The 26,865-nt window shown below is 37.5% G+C and overlaps 1 protein-coding gene and 1 long non-coding RNA gene across 7 annotated transcripts in view; one reads left to right on the plus strand and one right to left on the minus strand.

Annotated features, from left to right (window-relative positions):
* ATF6 (activating transcription factor 6) overlaps positions 1 to 26,865 on the plus strand; it is a 197,507-nt gene that overhangs the window by 37,645 nt on the left and 132,997 nt on the right. For all 6 annotated transcript variants that reach the window (XR_013374340.1, XM_077887300.1, XM_077887299.1 and 3 more), the window contains 2 exons: positions 12,465 to 12,650; positions 13,755 to 13,846. Coding sequence is in view for 5 of the 6 variants with exons in the window: in XM_077887300.1 (XP_077743426.1) it covers positions 12,465 to 12,650; positions 13,755 to 13,846 (278 nt within the window). In the remaining variant the exon portion in view is untranslated. The remainder of the gene's footprint in view (positions 1 to 12,464; positions 12,651 to 13,754; positions 13,847 to 26,865) is intronic.
* Positions 1,750 to 19,879, minus strand: LOC144307457 (uncharacterized). The gene is made up of 3 exons (XR_013374341.1): positions 19,840 to 19,879; positions 6,335 to 6,484; positions 1,750 to 2,509 (listed from the first exon to the last, which is right to left on the minus strand). It is a non-coding gene; the product is annotated as an uncharacterized LOC144307457 (long non-coding RNA).

Here is a 26,865-nt window from a genome sequence, read left to right on the forward strand (position 1 = left end):
TAGAATAAATTTTTTAGTCAACCTGCATTGAGGTTTTGTGCTTATTTTTCCTTGGCCAGCATATCAGGAAGTGAGCCAGGCCTTTTCAGTATGGGTTTTCTGGTCGAGATTTTGACTTAATACTTATTTCAAGTAAAGAAACATCAGTCTGTCCTATCAGCTGGCCAAGCCGTTCAGGAACCCAAAGTAAATTTGTTCCAGAAGGAGCTGTAGGAAACTTTGATCTGCTGGTATAGTCTCCTGTGTTAGTAACTTGGTTGACCTTAATAGTGCATGCATTTGTTAGACTCAAGTCCTATTAAATGATGATAAATTTGAAGTTTAAATTTCTGATTCAAAATGGTCAGAAAGAAAAACTTTTCATTATGTGCTCTTTGTGCTTTTAAACCGAAAGCCTGGTGAAAAAGCTGTAATTTAGCAAAAGAAAGCGTATCAGTCTTTTGTGGCTTTGTGATGCTGACATGGCTTTTTTCCTACCTTTTTTGTTCTTTTGTTTGGCTAGATTCTCTCTCTAGAGACCTGCTACTGCTGTAAGTAGCGTTTTTTGCATACCATATTCTGCAAACTGCATTAAGTGCCACATTTTCTGTTATGAAACAGTTTGCCTGGTTCAAATTATAATCTCACTCTTCCTGCCTTTTGCTGGTAAATCTGTTCTGTTTAACTCTTGGAAACCTCACCTAAATTTTCAAGAAATATGGTTGGTTTTTGGCTCTGACCCTGATGGAAAAAATGAACATGGTCTCTCATTTCAGTGTAGAAATTCTCTTACGCAGTTTCTTAGTAAATGGCAATCTTGGAACTGCAAAGTTGCCTTCATAGGAGAGTGTACTTATCTTTCTTTAAAGGGCTATTGAATGTTGCCAGACATCAAACCAAGGGCTTGAAAGCAGGCAGTCTGTTTAAATTTGCGTTGGTGTAACTACTGCCCTCTACCCATCATAATTCCATAAAGTTCATGAAACATTATGGCCCTGGTTTTAGGGCTGTGGAGCTGTACATGTTATTGTAGTTATTTGGGAAAAAAGACCAGGAAAAAAAAGTGATGAAATTGTATTCTGTGTCCTTCATAGTGGACCAAGGTGGAGCAGAAACCCCTTAATGTAAGTCAGTAGGGGGTAACAATGGAAAGAAAATGATCAGGAACTAGGGCAGAGTTAGAAATACCAGATGGGAGGCTGATCAAGGGTACAGGCTCTGTTGACAAGAGGCCTCAGGCCTTCCCTCAGCCCATTCACTGCATTGAGTTGCTTACAAACCCTTTATTACCTTTCATTCTTTCTAATTCTTTTTTTTTTTTTTAATTTTTATTTATTTATGATAGTCACACACACAGAGAGACAGAGAGAGAGAGAGAGAGAGAGAGAGAGAGAGAGAGGCAGAGACAGAAGCAGGCTCCATGCACCGGGAGCCCGACGTGGAATTCGATCCCGGGACTCCAGGATCACGCCCAGGGCCAAAGGCAGGCGGCAAACCACTGCGCCACCCAGGGATCCCCTCATTCTTTCTAATTCTTTTTTTTGTTTTTTGTTTTTTGTTTTTTTTATTCTTTCTAATTCTTAATGACCTTCATCCCTCCCATCCTGGTCCCTGCCCTGGTCAGTAAAGCCATCATGAGAAGCTGGGTGCTAGGCGGATCCCTTTCCACCTGCCTGCAGGTATCAGAAATGGTGTGAAGGGGATTCCTCTGGCATACCGAACTGGAACTTTGTCATTTCTTTTCTCTGGAGACAGTGTTATATATCCAGTAAGGCTCAAGATTTCAGGTATTGTTAGTAGTGTGAGCATGGAGGTGATGTGATATGGGCCCCAGACAGATGCTGTGCACACAGTGTTCCTTTATGGCAGTGCAGGAATGCTGAGCTTTGGGAGTCTAGCACTTTTACAGCAAGCGGTGAGCAAGTTTCCTCGTCCAGAGGAAGACATTACCTCATATTTCAAGGTTTTTTTCTGGGAACACAGCCCTGAGAAAGGGCCCTAGGTAAAGAGTGGTCAGGGTCTTGTATTCTTGGCACGCCCAGGAAAATGTATAGTAGCAGGATTCCCAAGAGACTCCTAGAGAAATATCTTTCAAGAAAAATATGCATCTAAAAAAATTCGTTTACAGTGCAAAGCAATGCAGAGAAACTCTTAGAAAAATGGAGAATGCCTGTGGTTCTCTTTCAGGGAAAAAAAGCATTATTTCTAATGACACTTAAGCTGCTTGCTTTATGTGTAGCACCTAAGAATAGGTCTTCTGTTAGGTCCAAGTGTGAGCTGAATATCCACCCTTAAGTGATGTGGTCAGCTGAGATCTAAGAAGATAAATAATGAATAGATACTTTTTAGTGACTAAATTCTTTAACAACAAAGACGTTGACATCATGATACTTCTTTAAGCTTTAAACTAGAGGAATCCATCAGAACAAATTCAACAGGAAGGATTTGGAGACTTGAAAAGCTATCCAGATTTTAGTAAAATATTAGTTCCGTGCTGATTGCTTTTCTGACTTTGCTGCTACCAGGGATTCTGCAAATCAAAGAAAAACATGCTTTGTTAAAATACTTGTAGTTTCTCTTTAGATGGAGATTAGGGGCTTCTAAGAATTTATCTTGAATAAGGACTTTGGCAAGTGATTTCATTTGTGGTTATAGTAGCTTTGGAAAGGGAAGTGAACAGAAGAAGGTTTTATTTGCCCCTCCGGGTTGTATTGCATGAGGTTAGATTTACGCCCTGGCAACTGGAGCGTTCTTTGTTCTGCGTTTTCCAGTTTGGCATCTTGATAAGATTAATAAATAATTATTTTTAAAGGGATGCTGGTTTCTATCTTGATAAATAATTAACACTTAATTCCCTTCTCTCTGATTTCCCTTCCTGCAGCCTGTCCCTGGGGACAGTCTCTCCATACTTCACATACTTTGTAGCCTCTTGGTTCCCCTGCCCAGAAGCATTCATTGTCCCTCGATTTTTGCGCATCTTTTCCAAGATGATTCCTTAGTAGATTAATATTTATGGTTTTACCCATTTGCCTGTTTTATAGAAATGGTGATAAGTATGTCCACACTGTCCTGCACCTTGGTTTTCTCATTTAGTGTATCTTAGGGAACTGTCCATATCAGTACGTAAAAATTTTTCTTATTCCTTCAATAGCTGCATGGCAGTCTGTTTCATAGGAGTGTCATAATTAATTCAGATTTTTGCAGTTGTTTTCTTTGTAAGCATTCTTCCGTGGGGAATAACTTGGTACTTGTTTAATTTTGTTTATATGCAAGTTTATCTGTAGGAGAAATTCCTAGAATTGACATAAGTCAGAGGTAGGTAGTTTTTTGGTGTTGATAGATACTGTCAAATGGCCTGCCTTTGGGGTAGTTCTGATTAATCCTCCACTTTGTATGAGAGTGCCAGTCACAGGGCTTCTCAGAGGAGTCCATGGACAGTGTCTCCACAAACACTTCCCCTTTTCACAGCAACCCTTTCCTTGCATAATTGTTTATAATACTGGGTATGTGCATTTGTCTGGAGAACAAGTCAATAGCTTCCTATGTAATTTTTTGTTTTGTTTTTTTGTAATAACTTGTTGAGATACAATTCACATACGTAGAGTTCACCCTTATAAAGTGTAAAATTTAGTGGTTTTCAGTATATTTACAGAGTTTTGCTGCCATTACTGCTAATTCCAGAATGTTCACATCACCCTAAAAAGAAGCTTTGTACCCATTTATCAGTCATTCCTATTCCGATCTTTTCCCCAGCCCCTGGCAACCACTAATCTGCTTTCTTTTTGTATGAAATTGCCTATTCTGGATTTTCACATCAGTAGAATTATACATAGTGTGGCCTTTTGTGTATGACTTCTTTTTTACTTAGCATAATGTTTTTCAAGGTCCATTAATATCATAACATGGATCAGTACTATTATTTTTTGTGGCCAAATAATTTTCCGTTGTTTAACTAGATGGCATTTTGGATTATCCATTTATCAGTTAATGGAGATTTGGATGGCTTCATAACAGCCACTCTTCGGCTATTATGAATAATATTACTTTGAACATTCAGGTATAAGTTTTCATAGTCTTTTTTTTTTTAATTTTTATTTATTTATGATAATCACACAGAGAGAGAGAGAGAGAGGGGCAGAGACACAGGCAGAGGGAGAAGCAGGCTCCATGCACCGGGAGCCCGACGTGGGATTCGATCCCAGGTCTCCAGGATCGCGCCCTGGGCCAAAGGCAGGCGCCAAACCGCTGCGCCACCCAGGGATCCCCTAAGTTTTCATAGTCTTTTTGAAACCCTTTTTAATATGGAGACTATTTACAAGTCAGTGAGAAAAATGCAAGTTAATCCAACAATCAAATGGACAAAAATATGTGAATAGATAATTCACAAAAGAGAATGGCAAATTTTTCAGTTAAAGTATCAATGGCTATATATTCTTGAAGGGGTATGCCTCTGAAAGATTACTGTTTTAAAATATGTGAAAGAATATTAATTATTAATAGAAGTTTTGACTGGTTAAAGAATGATATTCAAGGGTTAAAAGTATTATGGTTAAAATTTTCTGTGGCTCATCCACCTTGCTATTATGAATTCTAAAGAAAAGTATCTGTATTTCTTTCTTGTAAATCCCCAGCATTGTATGTGCATTGCAGTCCTGCGGATCTGTGTGTGTGTACACATGTGTATTAGACTTTGTATTTGATAATAATGTCAAATATTTAAAAGTTGCAGAAACAAAAATCCTCCAGAGAATGCCCATGTACCTTTACCCGTTCACCTATTAACATTTTACCCCTTTTGTTTTATTAGTTCTTTCTTTCTGGCTATCTGTCCATCTACACACTCTGTTTTTTTTCCCCAAACTATTGTAGAATAAGTTACATGCCTTATAGTTCTTTACCACTAATATTTCAGTGTATTTAATTTCAGTATTTTTTCAGAATAAGGATATTCTACATACCCACAGTAAAGTCATCAACTTTGTAAATTTCATTTGTTTTTTTATTTTTTTATTTTATTTTTTTTTGTAAATTTCATTTGTAAAATACTTTAATCTGCTGTCAGTATTACAGTTTTGTTAGTTGACCTAGTAATAAATACCCTTTATTGAATTTTTTCCGTTTCAATACAGGGCCCAGTCTAGGGCCAGATACTGCATTTGGTTGACTTGTCTCTTTAGCTTCTTTTAATCTGGAACATTTCCTCAGTGTTTGTCTTTTTGATGCTTTAGAAGAATTCATCTCTTTTCTAGTCATAATAGATTTATTTCTTCATTAGAGAAAGAGAGTGAGCATGCATGCACGTGAGCAAGGGAAGGGTCAGAGGGAGAGAGAGAGAATCCTTAAGCAGACATCCTGCTGAGTGCAGAGCCTGGTGTGGGGCCTAATGCAAGGCTCAATATAGGGCTCCATCCCAGGACCCTGAGATCATGACCTGAGCTGAAATCAAGAGCTGGCCACTTCGCTGACTGAGCTACCGAAGTGGCCTCTAGTATAGTTTTAATAAGTACTTCACGTTCAAATTGGATTGTAAATGATTTATTTTTAATGTAGTTCTGTTTGAGTCTCACAAAATCTTTATAAAGTGGGTGATAATCATTCCCATTTCACCATGAAAGGAATCAGTTGGTTAGGTGTTTTAGTCAAGGCCATATTGCTGAGATGGCTAATCTTGATTAAGTGGTGTGTGCCACACTTGTCTAAGTGCATGACTCACAGATCCTAACTTTGAATCTCCTGATGGTCCATTGAGGTGAATGAGAGCCATGATACCTATGGATTAAGAGCAGAATGACGGTTCTTGGAGGAGTGTGAACGAGCTTTTTATTGTTAGGCTATTTTTCTGTTTCTACAGTGATTAACTGTAATGTTCAGATTTTGTCTGTTTTTGTTTTTTAAGTCACTTTTAAAATTTAAAATGTGAAAATAGGAACTGGAATGCAGGCACATATTTTCAGTATTGCTTTAGTTGCACAGTTTATTGGAGCAGCTGCGATTGGTGATGGAGTTAAGAATTTTTGCCTCCTCACTCAATTTATTCATAGCAGCACGTATCTCTTTTTACTGACACATGTATGTGGTATATTATTGCTAACAGAGAACCTCACATCCATGAGTTGTGTAATCCTCACCTCAGTCATTTGACCTGCTCCAGTTGAGTTAGGATTCAGGTCTAGGCCTTGTCTTGGTGCAGTTCTGCTGTCACTCACCCCTCTGCTCTATTAATGGGGCTTTACTTTCAAGGCAGCCCTGATGCAGTGCCAACTTCAAATTACCTACCTCTTATAACTTGCTTCTTTTCCCTTTTCTCTCCCTCTACAAATGTATTCTCATAATTTTAAAAAATTTTCAGGGGTACCTGGATGGCTCAGTGGGTTAAGCATCTGCCTTTGGCTCAGGTCATGATCCTGGGGTTCTGGGATTGGCCCCACATTGGGCTTCCTGCTCAGTGGGGAGCCTGCTTCTCCCTCTCTGCCTGCCTGCTTCTCTTCCTGTGTGTGCTCTTTCTCTGTCAAATAAATAAATAAAATTTTAAAAATTTAAGCAAGTGGTTTAAAGTCTTGAGAGACAAAGTATAACGGCTGACCTTATATGAATAGTTTGGTGATCTCAAATAAAATTTACAGCATAATTACTCTCATCTGTATCTTGTGACGCAGTAATTACTGTGATATGTGACAGACAATTCAGTATTTAGCATCAGTACTGGAACCATTTTGGTTTTGGGCTGAATGAGACCTTCAGAGGATGAAGGGGATGAATCTCAAGTTTTTGCCCACAATCCACACTAAGAAATGTGTTTTACATCTTTCTTACACACAGTCTAGTGAAACAGTATTACATAGAAAGTTCTGTTTTCTTTTATTCTATCCTGTGCTTTCTTGTCAATTTTTGAAAGGCCCTTGTGATCCACTAAATTTATCATACTATTGATATTGGGTTATACTAGTTTCAAAAACACTGTTCTCCCTGTTAGTATTTAACTCCCTGTTAGTATTTCTGTGTAAATAGGCCCTGGGAGAAGAAATGTTTCTTCCAGGATTTTTCAGTTAATTCATTGCAGTGCTGGAATAAGAATTAATGAGACCCAACTTCCAGTGTTATATTGTCATCTAATGACTTAAATTGCTATTCCTTTTTTTTTTTCCCCTGTGGGGCTTGAACTTACTACCCTGAGATCGAGATCTGAGCTGAGATCAAAAGTCAGATGCTTAACCACCTGAGCCACCCAGGAGCTCCTAATTACTCGTATGTAGCTACACCAAATATTTCTAGGGATCAGTAATGAAGGCACAGGAGACTGCTCTAAGGAAGCTTTGATGATCCCCGTACATAGGACTTTCAACATTCTTTGGAAAACTGTGCCCCACAGTGTGGCTATCCTAAGAGCATCTGGTGGATACTCCTTTTTTTTTTCTTTTTTTTTTTTAAAGATTTTATTTATTTATTCATGAGAGACACAGAAAGAGAGAGAGAGGCAGAGACACAGGCAGAGGGAGAAGCAGGCTCCATGCAGGGAGCCTGACGTGGGACTCAATCCCAGGTCTCCAGGATCACACCCTGGGCTGCAGGCTGTGCTAAACCGCTGCGCTACCAGGGCTGCCCTGGGGGATACGCCTGCCTTTGTCCCTCTACCAGTTCTTTCTCTTCACTCAGAATGAGATTGGGTAGAGCCCCCTGCACCTACAGTCTAGCAGGGATTTGTCTATTATCCTTTCTCACTTGGGGAACGCATACTACATATATCCAAAGCATTCTTCACTAAAAAAAAAAAAAAAAAATACAACACTTGGCAGGGTGAAGATTTTTTTCCTTGACTCAGCCAATGAAATGGCTCAGGATGCCAGTAATGAAGCTTATTTATTTAAGTTTTGATGACCAGGAACTGGGGATAACAAACACACAACTTAATAGAGTAAAATAAAATTTTGGCCTTCTGTCATGAGAGTTGAGAAGAGTAGAATTGGAAATTTTCCCCTTTTCTGCTTTAAACAATTTTCTGAAAAAAAGGGAGTATCCTTTTTTTTTAATGCTTTTTTTAGTTTTTAAGTAATTTCTATACCCAACATGAGGCTCAAACTCACAACTCTGAAATCAAGAATTGCATGTTCTACTGATGGAGCCAGCCAGGTGCCCCCACAAAGGGAGTATTCTTAAGATTCCTAAGAGAAGGGCACCTGGGTGGCACAGTGGTTGGGTGTCTGCCTTTGGCTCAGGTCATGATCCCGGAGTCCTGGAATCGAGTGCCACATCGAGTTCCCCGCAGTAAGCCTGCTTCTCCCTCTGCCTATGTCTCTGTCTCTCTTTCTCTGTCTCTCATGAATAAATAAATAAAGTATTAAAAAAAAGATTCCTAAGAGAAATCAAACTGAGATACTTAATTTATTTGAATATTTAAAATAAGGTTGCGACTAATTAAATTTGCTAATGATTTTAGTTATATGCATTTTTTAGAATGTATTTATAAATTTATTTACTAAGATATACAATAATATATGTTATATAAATTAGAAATATGTAAGAAAATTTACTTTGGCTTTTAAATCAGTTTCAAATAGATAAAGATTATTTATATAATGGAAAATATATATATAATGGAAATTATACAATTATTGGTTTGTCTGATATGATAAAGAGGTTAATCAATGACAGTTTCTGTTTTATATGTCAGTTTAGAGGGAGAGATTCAGCAAAAGAATTCAAACTCAGAAGATGACATGTATGTAGTAAGCCATTGATTCATCCATAGTTATCAGTACTTGATCTGGCTGGAGTTTGTGTGAGATGTTGGAATGTATTTCTTAGCATTAAAATATCCTATTTTAATATCATTTGATTAGTCATATAGCACTTTGAAGCTCATTTCTTAGCAACATCACAGACTCAAGGATTTAAATAGTTATTTTATTTATTAAAAGAACATAATATTAGTGTTTAGTGATCGATAACTTTTAAAAAGTAAAAAACAAAATGCAAATAGACTTGGAATTTTGACTCAAATTGGTTGAGCCTTCAAAAAGTACTTATTCATTTGTAAAAGTTCTTCTTTTATACAGTCTTTTTTGTAGTCAAATGTTTGTTTAATAATGCAACACCATATTATAGTGTAGTGGCACTAAAGTGAGAGTATTTTACAGTTGTGAAGTGTTTCTTTTTTCTTTTTCCAAGGCACAATGCTTAATGGGAGACTTGTCTAAAGGCAGGAAGATCAGAAGCAGGAACTGACCAGCATTTCACTCATTTTAGTCATGTTAAATCGTCTTGATACCCATAAGGGAGATGTGTCAATTGATTAATGAGCCAGGGTATTGATTTTATGTTATCATACTGTGAGAGGAGGAGATTAAGTTTCCAGATATAAGCATTTCCATAAACCTTTCTTTTCAAACAGGTGCATAATGAAAGTAAGCACAGAGTTCACGGAGGTTAGAGTTCCACGCTGAGATCCAGGACTTCCCATTTGGTATTAAAAACAGTGTGGTGCTGTGGTGTGCTGGGCTTAGAGTCAACTTACCTAAGTTCTAGCTGTGGCATTTCTACTCTCTAACAGTGAATCAAATGATGAGGCTTATTTTAAAGAGTCTTGAAAACTATAATGCAAGAAGAGATTAAATATAGAACATCAAAATAATTGAAATACTATGTTGCCATTCTCATTGTGTGTCGGAAGATGATGATAATACACTGCAAAAATCAGTTTACAGAATAGTAATTACAGTGTAATTTTTTTTCTTGTGAAATATACCCCCCACCAAACGACAAACACAACTGGTGTGTGTGTGTGTGTATAGATGTGGGTATGTAGTCTGAAAATCATAATTTTTTGGTCTAGGAAATATGGAATAACTTAAGTATTATATATTCAGATAGCCGAAGATAGCTTGCTGAGATGTATAAAGTTGAAACTCTTGTGTTTGGTGATTCCTGGGGGTTTCATTTGTTTTTACTTTCTATCCTTTGTGTTTATTGGTAGTATTGAGTATTTATTTTCAGAACTATTGTATCTTTTTCCATGGGAAGAAGTGGATGGCCACAGGTGGTTTTCATTGTTTTAGCATGAGGCATGTGCATTGACAGCCTTGGAAACTTTAATGCTTTATAATATGCAGGTGCTTTTATTGTTTATAGAAATTCCTAATCCTTGTTTGAAATTTATTAAATGGTATTCCATCTGTAAGCCTCTCTAAATTCCATAGATTAATTAGCCTTTAAAGTAAGATTGCCTTTTATCTAACTTTAGTATAAACTCTTCCATCTGGGAACCTTCTCTTTCCTATGCTTGTTCAGTGTTCCTTATACTTCAGCACTCTGGTATTAAGTATTAATTATGGACATTGACATTCTCAGTAACCAGGAAGAACACTAAGAGTAACAGTAGATTGAACAAAGTGGCGTTGTCCAGAATAGTTTGACGTGGTGAATAATCCATCCATCAGGGTTTTGCCACGGCTGAATGCATGCATATCGTCTTATTGAAGAGTGGGATAGTTATTCCATAAGGAAATTTTACAGATGATGGTTCTGTAAGTTAGCATTTTTATGAAATTTCAGTTAAAGGAAAAAAAGAAAAACACCCTCTTTTGACATCTCATGTGGTTTTTTTCCTCCCTTCTAGGTTCTGATTGAAAGTTTGTTGATAGTATTTGCTGCAGAGAAATGGGCTTTGGCCATTTTGAGGAAATGTAGAATAGGGTTGGAATTGTGTTGTTATACTAAAAGAGATCAGTATTAAATGATTTAATTCTATTTCCTGGTCTCAGTAAGAATTATTGAACACCACTGCGTGGAATGTTTATTTTATAAAAACATATAAAGTGAATAATTCAGTCATATGTGTACTTATAATAATCAACTTAATATTATTATTTTGCTACCTTACTCTCTGCCTCAAATAGACTAATGCTATAGCAGATAGGTTCCATAACTTCATTAGAAAAAAATGACAAAAATAGTTTCACTCAGTTTTGATTATGGTAGATCTTGAGGGTAGGAAACAAAAATGTAGTATTCACATGATTTTGGCTTCCATGGTATAATACCTAGGTCGAGTGAGAGAGTTAATAGTCATGAAACGGTTGAGACCATCAGAGTGTTGAGGTGTATTTCCCAAATTATAAGGGCACAAGACATTCAGGGAAGATGGTTTAGCATAATCAGAGTGTAGAGGGTCTGTAGAATTAAGTTAGTGGAGGAGACGGCATTCTAAATTGGAGTAAATGGTGTGACTAAAGGAATGACTTAGGCATGTGTGATCGTGGATAGCCTTAAATGATAACAGTCTAGGTTTGGATTGAATCATTGTTGGGTTAGGGCAGAACTTAGAGAGGTGGTCGTGTTATGGAAGGCTTTGAAAGCAAAGGTGGCCAGCGAGGAAGTATAAGTAGCTTGTTTTTACAATAGAGTAGCAAGATAAACAATTCTCCTCTTCCTCCAGGTGAGTTATCTTACAAATAGTAGATAGGAAGAGTTTGGAGGCAATTGAAAATATTTAGGAGATTATTGCAGTAGTTGGGTTGAGTTCCTGAGTGCCTACCTGGGGAGGGTGACAGCAGGAATAGATTGGAATAACTGAGACACACTCTCCCTGGAAGAAGTTTGGTCATTAGCATATCCTCAGTGCATATTTAGCGAGCGAATCAGAGGTTGAGAGAGGGAATAGTGTGGAGAATGAAGGAAAAATAAGTTATTGGTGTCTCCTTCCTGGATACCTGGAGAGTTATTTACCACTGATGGGAGATAGATAGGATAAACAAATCTAGGTAGAGGGAGATGATGAGTTCAGTTTGTATATACTGAATTTGTATTGGTAACTTTGTAAGTAGAAATGGCCTTATAAATAGTGGATACATGGTTCTGGAAAATAGTCAATTCAGGGTCTGAGACATAGAGTCAGGGTGTATGGATGCATATATATATGTAATGTAAGGGCACTTTTTGAGAGTCTTTTTTCCTTCCCTGAGGGAGTGTCTAAAGGGAAAATTGGAAGATAGTAAGTAAGGCTTAGAAAACACCAGAAGAAATCACTTAACATTTAGGTTTTAGAAGGCCATATTTAATCATTTGCTTTCAGTTTGCTTAATTTGAGTACTATTTTTAAAAATCTGTTCTAAAACAACTAGTAACCTATGTTTTGAACAGTTTTGTTTAAAAATAATGGTAAAAAGAAAAAAAAATAATAATGGTAAAAAGGGATCCCTGGGTGGTGCAGCGGTTTGGCGCCTGCCTTTGGCCCAGGGTGTGATCCTGAAGACCCGGGATCGAATCCCACGTCAGGCTCCCGGTGCATGGAGCCTGCTTCTCCCTCTGCCTGTGTCTCTGCCTCTCTCTCTCTCTCTCTCTCTCTCTCTCTCTCTCTCTCTGTGTGTGACTATTATAAATAAATAAAAATTAAAAAAATAAAATCTTTCAAAAAAATAATGGTAAAAATCAGTATATTCTGATCTGATTCTAAAATCAAAATGTTTCTGATTTGTTTTAACTTTTCCTAGATTGCTGTGCTAAGAAGACAGCAACGTATGATAAAAAATCGAGAATCTGCTTGTCAGTCCCGCAAGAAGAAGAAAGAATATATGCTTGGTTTAGAGGCCAGATTAAAGGCTGCGCTTTCGGAGAATGAGAAGCTGAAGAAAGAGAATGGATCACTGAAGAGGCAGCTGGATGAAGTTGTGTCAGAGGTTAGGGCTAGTGCTGCAGCCTGATGAGATGGGTTCAAGTATTCTTTTTACCTGAGAAACCAATTGGAAATTGTATAAAACAATAGTACTAGAAAAAAGAGCTCAATAGCCCTAAGGCATTTGCACTCAGGGTAAAGCAGTGGAAAGAGGAGCTTTGAGTTGCACCTCTCCATTTGCATTCTAAAATTGTGTTCCCTGGGTAGCATTTTCTTTTTTGACTAAAATGAATCATGGTGAGGACCCTAAATAGTTTTGCAGGTCTTTCCTTTTAAAAAAGAAAATACAGGGTCACTTGGGTAGCTCAGTCTGTTGAGTATTTGACTTGATTTCCACCCAGGTCATGATCTCAGGATCCTGCGATTGAGCCTGAGTCCGGCTTCACGCTGTAGCAGGAAGTCTGGTTGAGATTAGCTCCCTCTGCCTCTCCCCTCAGTCTCTTTCTCTCTCCCTCCCTCCCTCCCTCTCTCCCCCCCTTCTCTCTCTCTCTCAAAAAAAAAAAAAAAAAAAAGAAAGAAAGAAAGAAAAGAAAACACACAAAAAAACACTTTAAAGTCTTGTCTCTGTCCCCCTGACCACTATTATGCATTTTGCATTTTGTTGCCAAGGATGTCCTGATAAGGACAGTCTTCTCAGCTCTTTTCATGAAACCTGCTGTCTTCAGGATTTCCCCCAGCAATGCTGTCCTGAACCAAAGGGATGCCTATGCCTAATGTTTGGGGCTCCTTCCACTGTTCTGTCTTGCCCTGAACACATTAAGAGATTTAAGAGATAGGGAAATAAAACTACAGATGTATTTTTAACATTCTTTGAAGACCCATAAAAATGTTGTTGTTGAATTCTTTCCTTTTGGGTGCAGAAGAGGCTGCAAGGGAGTAGCCCTTATGTATATCCTCTCCTGTGTCTGCCCTTCTGTCTCTCTGCTGCAGCAGGGAACCTCCAAGGCTCTGCTCTAGTCTTGTGAAAAGTACTATTTCCTCACTCTTGAGGTTTTTTTTTTTTAATTATTCATATAATTGGTGAAGAGGAAAGTACTTATCTTAGATGTTGCTTTTTGTGAGATTGATAATGTCGTTTAACTGTATTTAACATGGTTATTTCTTTTAGAACCAAAGGCTTAAAGTTCCTAATCCGAAGCGAAGAGCTATCTGTGTGATGGTAGTATTGGCATTTATAGTGCTCAACTATGGACCCGTGAGGTAAGCAGATAGCCATTTGTTTGGGTACTCGTGTTTAACTCGTGTTAAATTTTAATTCTCATTATTTTTAGCTCTAGTTGTAAGCTAGATGATCTAGATCATCTAGCTTAAAAACAGAACAAATCTGTTTTTCTCAGAGACAATATTTTGGTAAGAAGAGGGGAGAAGAAAGATTGGTTCCTCTTCCTTGTTCTTTACCTCTTTCTGGCAGAATATTGGTGTTTTTTAATGAAGAAACCTGTGTTTCAGTTATCTAACATATCAGTGGTGGGCTTTGAAATCAGACTGCTCGAGTTCAAATGCTGGCTCCTCCATTTGGTCACTTTGGTGTCTTAGGCAAGTTACTTAACCTCTATACTTCAGTTCCTTTCCTTTAAGATGGTTAAACCTTTTTAATACTATTACCTACCTACCTCAATACTGTGATGCTTGAGCTTCAGTGACTGATTATAAGACACTTGAATGGTTTCCTCCCTAGCGAGAAAGTAAGCAGCTAGAGGAGTAATTATCAGTTTTTGATTTAGTTGGTTTGGAATGGGAATCAAGAATCTAAATTGTTCTCCTTGATTTTGCTACAGATTTCCAGCTCATCACAACTTAAGAAACACTGCTTTTAGGTTAGAGTCATAGAATACTAGAATTCAAAGGGGCCCTAGAGACCCTTTTTCAAACTCCCTCTGACTGTGGCACATTTGATACATGAATGAAATCAGAGTCCTAGGTGTTGGGAAATCAAAGAGTAATTAGACTAGAGCCATACCTTTAAAGATCTCATGGTCCACCTGAGAAGACAGACAAGTCAAAGGATAACTTGAGTATAATGTGATGAATGTAATAATAGCAGTATGAACAAAGCACTAAAAGAATATAAATGAGTATAGGCTTCCTTGAAAATGTTCGTGTCATGTTGATAGATGCTCAAAACATTTTTGTTGAATGAGGGTGGTAAGGGAAATCCCCATAGAGAGGAAGCTCACTCTTGAAGTGTGATAGCAGTTTGCCAGCTGGAAAGTATGGAAAGAGATGCCAGGCAGAGGGACCAGCAGTTAAAAGGCACAATTAGGAAATGACTTGATGTTTTAAGGAAAAAGTGAAAAATTCAGTGTATCTTGTACATGTGGAAACGTGTATGAGGAACATGGGGCTATAGGTATGCAGTAGGGGCCAGATACTGAAGAGCCTCATAAATAATGAAGTACCCCTGGGTTTTTAGGCAGAGGGTAACATAATCAGTTTTGATGTTAGGAAGGTGACTGAGGTTGGTAGCAAGAATTGACCGAGCAGATGCTCTTGGCAGAGACAGCACTGGGCTGTTGATCTATTTAAGGTGATACATGGGAATCTGGACTTGGACTATGGTGATGGGAAGGACAGGCTGTCTCTCTGGGGTTTGATGACTGGTACAGAGTGGGACATATGGAAGAAAAGAGAGAAGTTAAAGATAAATTCCAAATTTCTATCTTGAGGGACTGAATGGCAATGTTGTTATTAAGGTAGGAAGAAGGAAGATAAATCGTTTTATGATGGAGGATAATGGTTTTTATTAGTATTGGAAATTTGTGATACTGACTAAACATTGGGAATTACCATGATAGAAGGATGGTAGTGGAGTAGGTGGATTATCCAAGGAGAACATGTAGAGGAAGAAGAATAATGAGAATCTGGGGAAACCAGCATAACAGACTCAGGAAAAGAAACTTTGAGTGAGTAGGGTTAGGGAGAGACAGAAGAAATTGGTTTTCTGAAACCAAGAGTGAAAGGCAGAAACTTGATATGAGAACATTGAATTTGGCAATGAGCAGGTTGATGGTAATCTGTGTAGACTGTAGTGAAATCCTTACTTCCTAAGAGCTCTTTTCATGTAGCCTGATTGTGGTCACTGTTTCGAAGAAATGTATTATTAACCAAAATCCCCATACCTTTTTCACATGTTTGATGGTCAAGCTAGGTCATTCCCATTTTATTTCTACATAGTTTCTAAAAAGAAAATGTAGATCTTGTATTCAACTTTTGTTATCATTTAGTATTAGCACAGCTCTGCAGAGCATTTGATTTCCCATCATGGAGCCCCAGACAACCATCTACTTTTTACTAAAATGATTTGGTGGAAAGAGATCATATTTCTGAGTTGACCTATTTTTGAAAGTTTATATTAGACGTGTTACATAGAATATGTAGAAGATACACCTGGAGCAAGCATTTAAATTATTAAAAATTATTAAAAAAATTTTCTTTACTACCTGTTGACATTTTACTGATATTCTTCATATTAAAATGATTTTTTCATTTAACTCTGATAATGGCAGTCTCAGAGGCTTTATGCAGTAACATTTGATAAATAGTAAAGAAGATGGGGTTATGCAGTAGGAAGTCAGGATGGGATATACTCTTGTGAAAGCTCTCATGAGTAAATAGAGATTTGTGTGTGTGGGGAGACAAAAATTTTTCAATGACTTAATGATCCTTATAGCTACTGAGAGTGGAGGGGTTGTGTGGGGACGGATCTCATTTCTTTGAGCAGATTCATTTTGCAAGACAGAGATGATGGTCCTGTTTCATCATGAAAGTTTTGTGTCCAAAAAATTAGATGGACAGTACAAACAAAATGAAGAGTGGGAGGAAGCTTAAATACTTGAAGGTCCTGAGGAACAGCCAGAAGAGATCTGTATCTGTCTCTTTGTGAAGGCTTGAGAAACAGAAAGCCAAGAGGTAGTGGGAAATTTAGGAAGTGTGCAAATTTTAAAAAACATGGTAACAGGCTTGATTGAAGAAAGGCAATGAAGAGCTGTGAGGAGTTAATAAATATCAAAGTATCTTAACGGGTTGGAATATCTCCAGACACCAAGGAGGAGATTAAAAAAAAAATTGGCTATGAAACTCCTAAAAAACCAGGAACTATTTCTTCTGGACAAAACTTGGCACAAATAGTGAAATATCCAAGCTGAGAGAGCAACAATGGTCTGAAAGATTGCAACCTATTCCTGAAACACTGTTTGGCAATGGAGATGTTCCATCGTGTGTTATTCAGAAGCATTGTCTACTAACCCCATCCTTTGCAGCCTCTTCACTGCAAGACTGAGAAGCTTCTCAGGGCTGGGAATCTGCCAGAAGAGCAGAAACTCCCCAGTTGGACTTTATTAATACCACCTGGAATGTATTTATTGAATAACTTCCACACCCATGGCCCTATATATCTATAAAGCTTAAGCAAGCATTATTATGTTTTAATTGGTGCAGAAAAAAACAATTATGAGTTCTAACTGAACTTTTCTCAAGTACTGCAAAACTAAGTCTGGTCAGACAAATAGACATTTTAATGAGAGATTTCCAAAGCATTTTAAATTTAGGAAACGAAAACTCTTTCATAACAGATCACATTACCATAATAAAGTTGTCAGTGTTGTTTCAGATGTTCAATGTAGAATCGAACTTCTGTGCATATATTGGTGTGAGTCCAAGTGAAAAAATATTTAACATGCAAGTTTGCTGCATATAGGTATGCCTTAAGAAACATTTGCTGAAGGCACTTGTGGTGATGAAATGTAAATACATCTTACATCTAAAGTAAGGGGTTTTGTGCAGCAACACTGACTGGTTTGAAAAGTTTTAGGTTATTGGATAGTCATCACACAGAAAAAATAAAATAAACCAGGCAGACTTAAAAGGGTTAATTTTTCTGACCTTATTGATGTTGTGTGGATAGTAAAGACGGCATCTAGCTATTTCTGGCACGAGATTCAAAGAGCTGGCCCACTCTGGGTGGTCTATAAAAATAGTAATTCTGGGTAGCAGAGAATGGCTAAACTGGACAAATGTGAATTGGTAGGAAACTCTCTTCTTACTACTCATTAGGATTGATTCTATGCTTATTAGTCCTATTTTATAGTTAAAGAACTGGAAATTTAACCAAGGTCTCTAAAAAATTATCATTGAAAGCTCAGCCTTCTCTACTATACCATAAAGTGGTTTTTTCCTGCCATTGCCCAAGAAACCTTCAGGACTTCTGTTTTTGGCAACATGATAGGGTTTTTGGCTAGAGATATGGAGAAACTCTTTGCAGTTTCATATGCCAAAAAAATGCTGAATTAAAAAACAAATCAAAGCTCTTATATAATGACTGAATTGAAGACAAAGTAAGGACTTCTCAGAGGCCAGAAATATAATGATAACATGAATCATTTGATAGGCTAGTGTTGGAAGAGGTACTTGTCCTGGAGACATTTCCTGATCCTCTTGGCCTAGACAAGGTAGGAAGTCACAACTGAGCTCTATCCCCCTTTCCCAAACCCAAATAAAGCTGGAACTTCCAAAGAATCACATTCTCAGTTGCTAAAAAGAAGGGGGAAAAAGTAGGTTGTCATACCACATAGGGATAGTGTTGGTAAGTACCTGTCTTAGTATTAGCTTTGAGTAGGGTGGAAATAAGGAAAAGTCTCCCTGAGAATTCATCATCATAAGCCTTAATTCATACAGATTTGAGCCTGGATTTATGCTACTGTTGTGCCTCCTCAAAAAACTAAACCAAAAATTTAGTTTAAGTGGCTCTGTGTTGGTACTGCTAGCCTCCTGGCAGACACAAATGCATACTCTTCTCAGAGGAAAGCACTGTGAACATCCATACTGAAAAACTGCTGCAGATCCAGTTCCAAGTGAACATGAGCCAACATCCCCTCACTTCCCCAGAATCATTAGTCACACTAAGAAACAAGCCACCATGAACAGGAGTTAGAGGAAATAAAAAACTACAGAATCAGACATTGAAGACTCCAGATATTTGAATCAGCAGATACAAGGTGTAAAATAAATATGTGAAATAAAAGGGAATTGAAGAATGACAAAGGAATGAAAGACTATCAGAAATGATCCAGACATTTTGAAAAAAAATCTAGAAATGTGATGTTAAAATTAGAAAAACAATACCTGGGTTATAACAACAAAATAGGTACATTTGAAGAAAGAAATCGTGAATGGGGAGATAGGGCTGAAGAAATGCAGAGTGGAAAAGAAAGATGAGATGGAACACATGGAAGAGATTAAGAGACAGGAGATTATACTACCATAGCCAAGTAATCAAAATAGTGCTTGTCAGGAGATGTTCTGACATCTGATATCACTTCCTGATGTGATGCACTGAAAAGGATACAGTATCACTTCTGTGATATTCTGGCCAAAAATGAATAACCTTAATTTTATCATGAAAAAAACAGATAAATCCACACAGAGGGGACAATGCAGAAAATAAATAGCCTCTGATCTTAAAAAGAGAGTATTCAGGAAGAAGGAAAATAACCTCAAAAGAAGATTTGAGATGCAGAAATGAATGGCCAACAACAAAAATAATAGTTGTAGATGAAACTTTTTTAAAAAGTTGATGATCTAAAACATTAACAATGTCTAGTTTGTAAGGTTAGAACAAGTCAAGGTTGAAGTGTTTTCTGTAGTCATACCTAATAAATTGGGAAGGGTGTGATTGAAGCGAAAACATTCGAAGTTCTGATCCTTATTTGGGAAGTAGGTAAAAATATTGTTTAGACTTGTTAAGTTACATTAGCATTTTAAAGCTTTGGGTTAACCCCTAACAAAATATAATTGGAGTGTATCATTTCAAAATCTAGTGGAAGGAACATCACTGAATGAGATGGGCATATTCAACCCAAAAGAAGGCATGAAAAGAGGGAAAGAGACTACTAGAATATGAAAGCATGAAATATGATAGTAGAAATGAATCTAGAATATTACCCATAATCATATGTGGAAACCGACAGAACTCTATATTTAGAGGGCAAAGCTTGTCAGACTGCGGGTGGGGAGGCAAAATACAACTGTATGCCTTTTAAAGGAGAAACATCTAAAAAGCATCAAGGTACAGAAAGTCAAAGTTGAAAGTCAAGGGATGGAAAAGCAAATAGTAGATAAAACAAAGCTGGAGTTGGTTTATTAATATCAGACAGATATCCTCTAAAGAGACAGTATTAATAGACCTAATTACTTACCGGTTGATTAAAAGGTTAGTTTACCAGGGATATATAATAATTCTAAATTAGTATATACCTAATAATAGAGCTTGGAAACAATCACTACTAGAACTCTGGGGGAAACGGACATTCCACTGCCATAGTGAGTGTGCCTCTTTTGATGGAGCACAGTGACAAAATCTGCAAAGATAGAGAAGATTTGAATATTATGATTATGAAACTTGATCTAATGGCCATTTAGATAAACACTACATTTATCAACACAGAATTTTTGAACCAGAGGTGGAGATGTTAAGAAAAGAATTGAGGGATCCCTGAGTGGTGCAGCGGTTTGGCGCCTGCCTTTGGCCCAGGGCGCGATCCTGGAGACCCAGGATTGAATCCCACGTCAGGCTCCCGGTGCATGGAGCCTGCTTCTCCCTCTGCCTGTGTCTCTGCCTCTCTCTTTCTCTCTCTCTCTCTCTGTGACTATCATAAATAAAAATTAAAAAAAAAAAAAGAATTGATCTGCACTAGGTCATAAAGGAAATCTTAACAGATTTCAAAGACTAACATGTAGATTTCATTCACTGTCCATGTAATTACACTAGAAACCAATAACAAAAAGAACTCCTATATTACTAGAACTTAAAAAGCACAATTCTAAATAACTCCTAGACCAAAGAAGAAATCATAATGAAATTATTACTGAATGATATTAGAAATACTATTTATCAGACCTTGTAGGAACTATCATATTGTATGGAATAAGCAAATTGCAGAAGAGAATATATGGTATGGTACATTTGTACCAAGTTTAGACCAAAAGAACTGTATAGTATGAATGTGTATGCATATGTGGTAAAGCTATATGGAAAAGCGAGGGAATTGTTATTACAGAAGTTAGAAGTTGCATTGACCAAGTTTAACTCACATGTAGGCCAAGCTAAGCATTTCTGCCTGCTGCTCCCAAATCATCCTGTTTACATATCATATAACTTGTCACACAGTCCTAGTTATTCTTGTCTTCACTGCTATAGCTCTTGTGTTGTTGTTTCTTTTCCTTTTTTCTTTTTTTGAGAAACTTTGCTTCAGTCCGTGTTTTTATTGTATCTTCAGCATTTAACATAATGTGTACAGTACATGGCAGACACAAAATGTTGCGCTGAATTACTAAGAAGGATTTTGTCAGGCTCACCAGAAGAGACCGGCATTCCAGGCGAAGGGAGTTCTGTGAGCAAATATTTAGAAAGGATGACTTTTTACCCGTAGTAGGAAGCAGTCAGGTTTGGCTAGACCTTTCTTGACTTTTAGATCATGCTTAACATAGTATAGTTACTTTTTTTTGTTTTTAAGATTTTATTTATTTATTCATGAAAGACACACACACACACACAGAGGCAGAGACACAGGCAGAGGGAGAAGCGGGCTCCATGCAGGGAGCCCGACATTGGGATTTGATCCTGGGTCTCCAGGATCATGCCCTGGGCTGAAGTCGGCGCTAAACCGCTCAGCCACCCGGGCTGCCCCATAGTGTAGTTACTTAATAAATCTTTGTGGTGGTAATTGATTGAACAGTTGAATGAGTGAATGCTGGCATGTATGAGCATAGGAGTGGAAAGCAGCAGGGCTCAGAGGGCAGCCCACCTGTGGGGCATCCTGCTCCCTGCAGAGGAGAAGACCGTTTTGAAACAGTGACCATTAAATGGTAGAGTTCCAGTGAGTACTAAGTCATAAGGTGTGTGTTGTGAGTATTGTCTGGGCAGGGGAGGAGGGAAGTGGAGATGGTGATTATAGGAAAGGCTTCACCCTAGAGAGTGAAATTAAAGATTTAGAAGGAGAGTAGAGACTGATGTTCACGGGAGGTGTAGGACACAAAACACCAAGGTATGATACAGAGATGGAAAAGAAGTTTTTTCCCCATGTCTATCCTTTGTGTTGCCTTAAAAAAAAAAAATACATAAGCCCAAAGAGTCTTCACTTTGTGGGCCTTTTATGACTGGTTAAATTTTCTTATTTTTTCTTCTGGTTGTATGTTTTCCAAGACACTTTAATTTTCATAACCCATTCTCTTTATATCATTGTTATTACTTTCTGCATTATAGTGTCATTTAGCCTTCTAAGGATGTTGGAATGGGATAGGATACAGTGTAAGTGCTTATCAAGTTAATATTTTATGAGGTTGAAGAAGAGATTAAGGAGGAGGATGAGTTTTTAGAATTTCCCTTTCTTGGGTTCCTACTTTCTTTTAAAGCATTGTTCAAAGATCATACCTGATATCAGTCATACCAGAGGCATGGTTTTCATTGCTGCTCTGTGCTGATGTGTTTCTCTTTTGTTATTATTTTAAGTTTTTACTTCAAGACCATTTTGACATTAGGGAAGTTTAACTCTTCCCCCATATCTCAGGGATTGATGTAAATTTCAGAGTTGTACAGATACCAGGGAATCTGAATCTGGGGTGGAGGGAATGAGCAGTGTTTCTTATAGACATTTGTAAAAATATTTCTTGGTGGAGGGAAGTTGAATTAATTTAAGAAAAGCAGAGGAAATAAGGGAAGAGAAAGGGAAAATAGATTAATCTTGATGGAAGAAAAGAATTTCCGAAAGGTACTGTTGGCAACATAAAGTTTAACCAGCGATAAGTTGTGTTAAAAATACTTCCATCTTTATAAAACAGGATGATTAAGAGCTAGTTGGAGAAACATTGGTCTGAACCCTATTTGCAGTCTGTTGTTTATTGTTCTGAGTTTTGTTGACTGTTGAGTAACAAATGGGAATATAGTTTTTATCGCAGAAGTCTGAGGTTTTGCAGATTTTCCTTGCTTCCTCAAAAGTTGGATGATTTTTTTGTCACATTTTCTCATTGTGGTTCTCAACCGTGGTTATACATTAATAGTCACCAGGAAATCTTCAAAAGGAAGGAGCCCTGCCCAAAATTTGTGGAATCTGGTAGGATGGGTCTGATTCATTTACTCCTAAAATGTTTTTCCCCCAGTGATTCTGAAATATGTCCAGAGTTGAAAACTGTGTAGTGTTGTCTTTCTTTTTTCTATACATTGGCCTCTGGAAATTTTAAGAGCACTTATTCATTGTATGAGAAGATAATGTGTATAAAATAAATTTCATTAAATCTCTAGACACACACCCCTATACTTAAAAGTTTGTCTTCTATAATTGATGAAACATATGGACTTCTGTTTTGTACTGAATAAGAGCCACGGCATAACCTTGTGAGGGGAACTTCTTCCTGGCACATAGGACTACAGTTCGTACATTCCTTTGTCATGTTTTCTCCCCTTTCTATTTTAAAAGTCACTATCGTCATCTTCCTTTTCTGAAAATACAAAGCAACATCTAAGGAGGTTTTGAATATGCTAGGTCTTAAAAAATAACAAGTGTTTGAAATTGACAATGCCTTTTCCTTGTTTGCGGGTTAGATGCTGTCCCCTCACCAGAACAGAATCTATAGTTTGAGAAGTCAGACTTGGATGAAGAAGAGTAAATCATGCTATTTCAGGGCCAGCTACTCTGTGGTTTGCTTATGAGACTGTTAAGGAAAAACTGACCACAGAGAATATGGCATTGAATTTGAGATGTCTGGAACTGGTTAGAAATAAAATGTCTCTATTCTAGCATTCTCTAAGTTTGTCAGCTTTTCATAATTTTTACAGGAAAAACTCTAGCTTCTTATCCTAAGATGAGCCTGTCCCCAAATCTGGCTCTGATTTTTTTTTTTTCCTGTTCAATTGCTGAGCACATTTTGCTGTATGAAATCATTATTGGCTGTAGGTTAAAAGTTACTGTATAACTTAAATGTCAGAATTCAAACCACCAAGTATACATGGTTTTGTTCAGCCAGATTTTAAAATGAAATCTAATTCAAGTTCTTGGCTAAAAATACTTTCCACATTTATCAAAGTGACACATAAACTGAAGAAATACAATACATCTAAATAGCAGGTGTTACTGGATCTGGGCTTGCAGAGAGGAAATAGAGCTAAGGGCAGTCCTTCCCCCAAATCATCTCATTTATTTATACGTTCTTCAAAAAAATGTGCAGAGTAATTGGTTCTCTTTCCTTCCACCCTCTGTAGATTCCATCCTTGTTTTAAAAGATGGCTTAGAATCTGTCAAGTGCAGAGCTGAGTTTTGAGGGTGTAGAAAAATCTGTTGGTGTTTTTCTTTAGTTTTGGACTTCATGTGAGTTGTATGTTGGAAGGTTTACAAGGAGACCAGTGGCTTTAGCATTTATTGCTTGGCTACCTTTTGTCCCAGACTTGAGTTGTTAAAGGATTTGAAATCAGAAACCTACATCCTTTGCTAATTGCCTTCTTTACCTTGAATAAGTCACTATGTCACTTTGAAGATAAATGGAGGTCATGTAACTTCTGCTTTTTATCTTTTGAGAGAGGGTCCCTGAGAAACCAGGGCAGACAAGAAAGCCGTCCAAGTTTAAGGTGGGTACTGTGATGTTTTCTTTAGACTCCAAATCTTAGTATGTATGGTGTGTCTGAAGCAGCTTCCACAACCATCATTTCCAGTACTTAGTATATTCAAGTAGGACCCTGCTGTAGAAGTTGAACAAAACATAATGAAGGAATACATAGCTTTATATGTAGGGAAGGTCTAGCTTAATATTAAGATAGCTGTAGGATAGCTGGAACTTTTGATTGTAAGAAAATATATCTGTAATTATTCTATATCATTTAAACTAGGCAGTTGGCCATTAATGACTTATTTTCTATAGATTTGAGCTGTTTTGTCATTGCAGTAAGCATTTGAAACTTAAATATTTTAAAGGTCATTGTACAGATTTTTTTTTTAAAGATTTTATTATTTATTCATGAGAGACACAGACAGAAAGACAGAGACATAGAGGGAGAAGCGGACTTCTCGCAGAGAGTCTGATGTGGGACTCGGTCCCCAGACCTGGGATCACACCCTGAGAGCTGAAGGCTGACACTCAACTGCTGAGCCACCCCGGTGTACTTGTACAGATTGTTTTCAACTGAGTTATGGCCATTGTAGCATGTGTGAACTATGTGTGTGGTGTGCATTTAGATTTTGTGTTGTCTGTGTGTTCTGAACATAAATTGGCATCTGTATGTTCTGTCCACGGTCAATTTATCACAGTCCATGACCTCTGAGGAGCTAGAATTAGGGAATTACAGAGAATCCGTATGCCTTATATAGCTTTCTCTCTGAGCCCTTCTTAGTAAAGGAGCATTACTTGCTTTTGTTTTTCCTTCCTAGGTGGGTTTTATTGTTGTGAATTTGAAAATGTGAGATAGATGGAATTAAGACAGTTGGAAGAAAAGATGAATGAAAGAAAATTCTTTCCAGAATAATCTAGGTTGGCTCTATGTTGATATCATCTGTGCTTGGTTGGTAAAGGTAGTGGCTTTTTTGTTTGTTGTGTTAAGCTGTTTTTTTTTATCAAATACTAAGCAAACAAGCCTAAGCAATTTCTATAAATTCTCTCAGAACTATAAGGGACGGTGTTACTATCTCTGTTTTACAGATGAGGAGACTGAAATCATTACTGGTGTAATGATTATTTTATGGCTTGTCTGTTAATAATGTTGCAGAGCCAGGATTCAGAGTCTGCCTTTGAACCCTTGTCTTAATCACTAATAGAACCACTCAGGGGGGAAGAAGTTGGTATTTACAGATAGAAGGAGAGGAGTTTAGGATTCAATCCAATAATTTTACCCATCCCTTTAAAGCTTAGGATTGGCTGTGAAAGGAGGAGAAAATACTCATAAGTTGACTAGATTGATGTAAATATTACAGAAAAACTATTGCACTCAAATTTACAAGCATCTTTTTGACATTTAGAATGATCAGAGGGTGTCTTTCTCAAGTGAGAAGGTAACCAAAGAGTTGATTACACACAAACTTTTTATATTAAACGTTGACTCCTTGACTTCAGCAATTAAGTATAGTGTATTAGTGATCTATTGCTATGTAACAGATCATAGCAAGGCTAAAGCAAGGCTTGGATCAACATTTACTTTGCTAAAGCATCTGTGGTTTGGACAGGACTCAGTAGAGACAGCTCTTTGCCCCTCACCATGGAGTCAACTGGGGTTGGGTTCATGGACCACTTTCAAGATGGCTTGCTCATGCATCATTGCCAGCAGATTGGTGCTGGCTTCCACTGAGACCACCGGGTGTTGGGCCAGGGTTCTTCATTCTTCTTCATCTAGGCCTCTCCACAAGCTGCTTGGCTTTCCTCTTAGTTTAGTGGCAGGGTTCCAAGAATGAGCATCACCTATTAGAAGAGTGCTTACTTTATAGTTGTTCATTGAATGAGTGAAAGGATCTCGTGCTGTTTTCTTGCTCATGTTGGCTCACTTGGCAAACTGCCACTGCAAAGTACATGTTTCTTCTCATGGTCTGGTAATCCCTGGTTCTGAGAACTGCTATTTAGAAGGTTTTTAAAACTTGATTTAAAGATTTATTTCTTTATTCAGTCTCATTTCTAAACAGAAAATTACTCCCAGTTATTATCAGCCTGCAAAAATCATCTGTGAACCTTTCAATAAACAGAAAAAACTTCTTTAATATTGGGAGAACTCCCTTGAGAACTTTTTGTCTTTAGCCTCAGTTGCAATGAAAATTAACATAATTTCCTGTTCCTGGATCTGGAGATGGTATAATAATGAGTTCACCACCTGCCATTCTTGAGTTGTGAGTTAGTGTCCCTAAAATGAAGACCTGGATTTTTCTCTTGACATGAGGCAGAATGGTACATAAATTTCATCTGTTTGTTATTTAGAAAAGAGAAATAGCTCTTCTCTGAGCTAAGCATTGTCCTAGAACACAACAGAGGTCCGTGTACTCCTTAACTTATATTCTAGTGAGGACAGACTGACATTAAACATTTACTGACAAGTAAATATAATGATACAGTTGTAGTTTCTTTGAAGGAAGGGATAAACTGTGGTAGAGTGAATGATTTTACAAGTGGGAGGGTGGTTGTTGGAACTGTAGTTTTAAATAGTGATCATAGTAAAGTAGACATTTGAACTAAGGCTTAAAGAGAGGGCTAACCATATA

This window comes from Canis aureus, chromosome 38, assembly GCF_053574225.1.
Source record: "Canis aureus isolate CA01 chromosome 38, VMU_Caureus_v.1.0, whole genome shotgun sequence".
NCBI classification, from domain to species: Eukaryota; Metazoa; Chordata; class Mammalia; order Carnivora; family Canidae; genus Canis; species Canis aureus.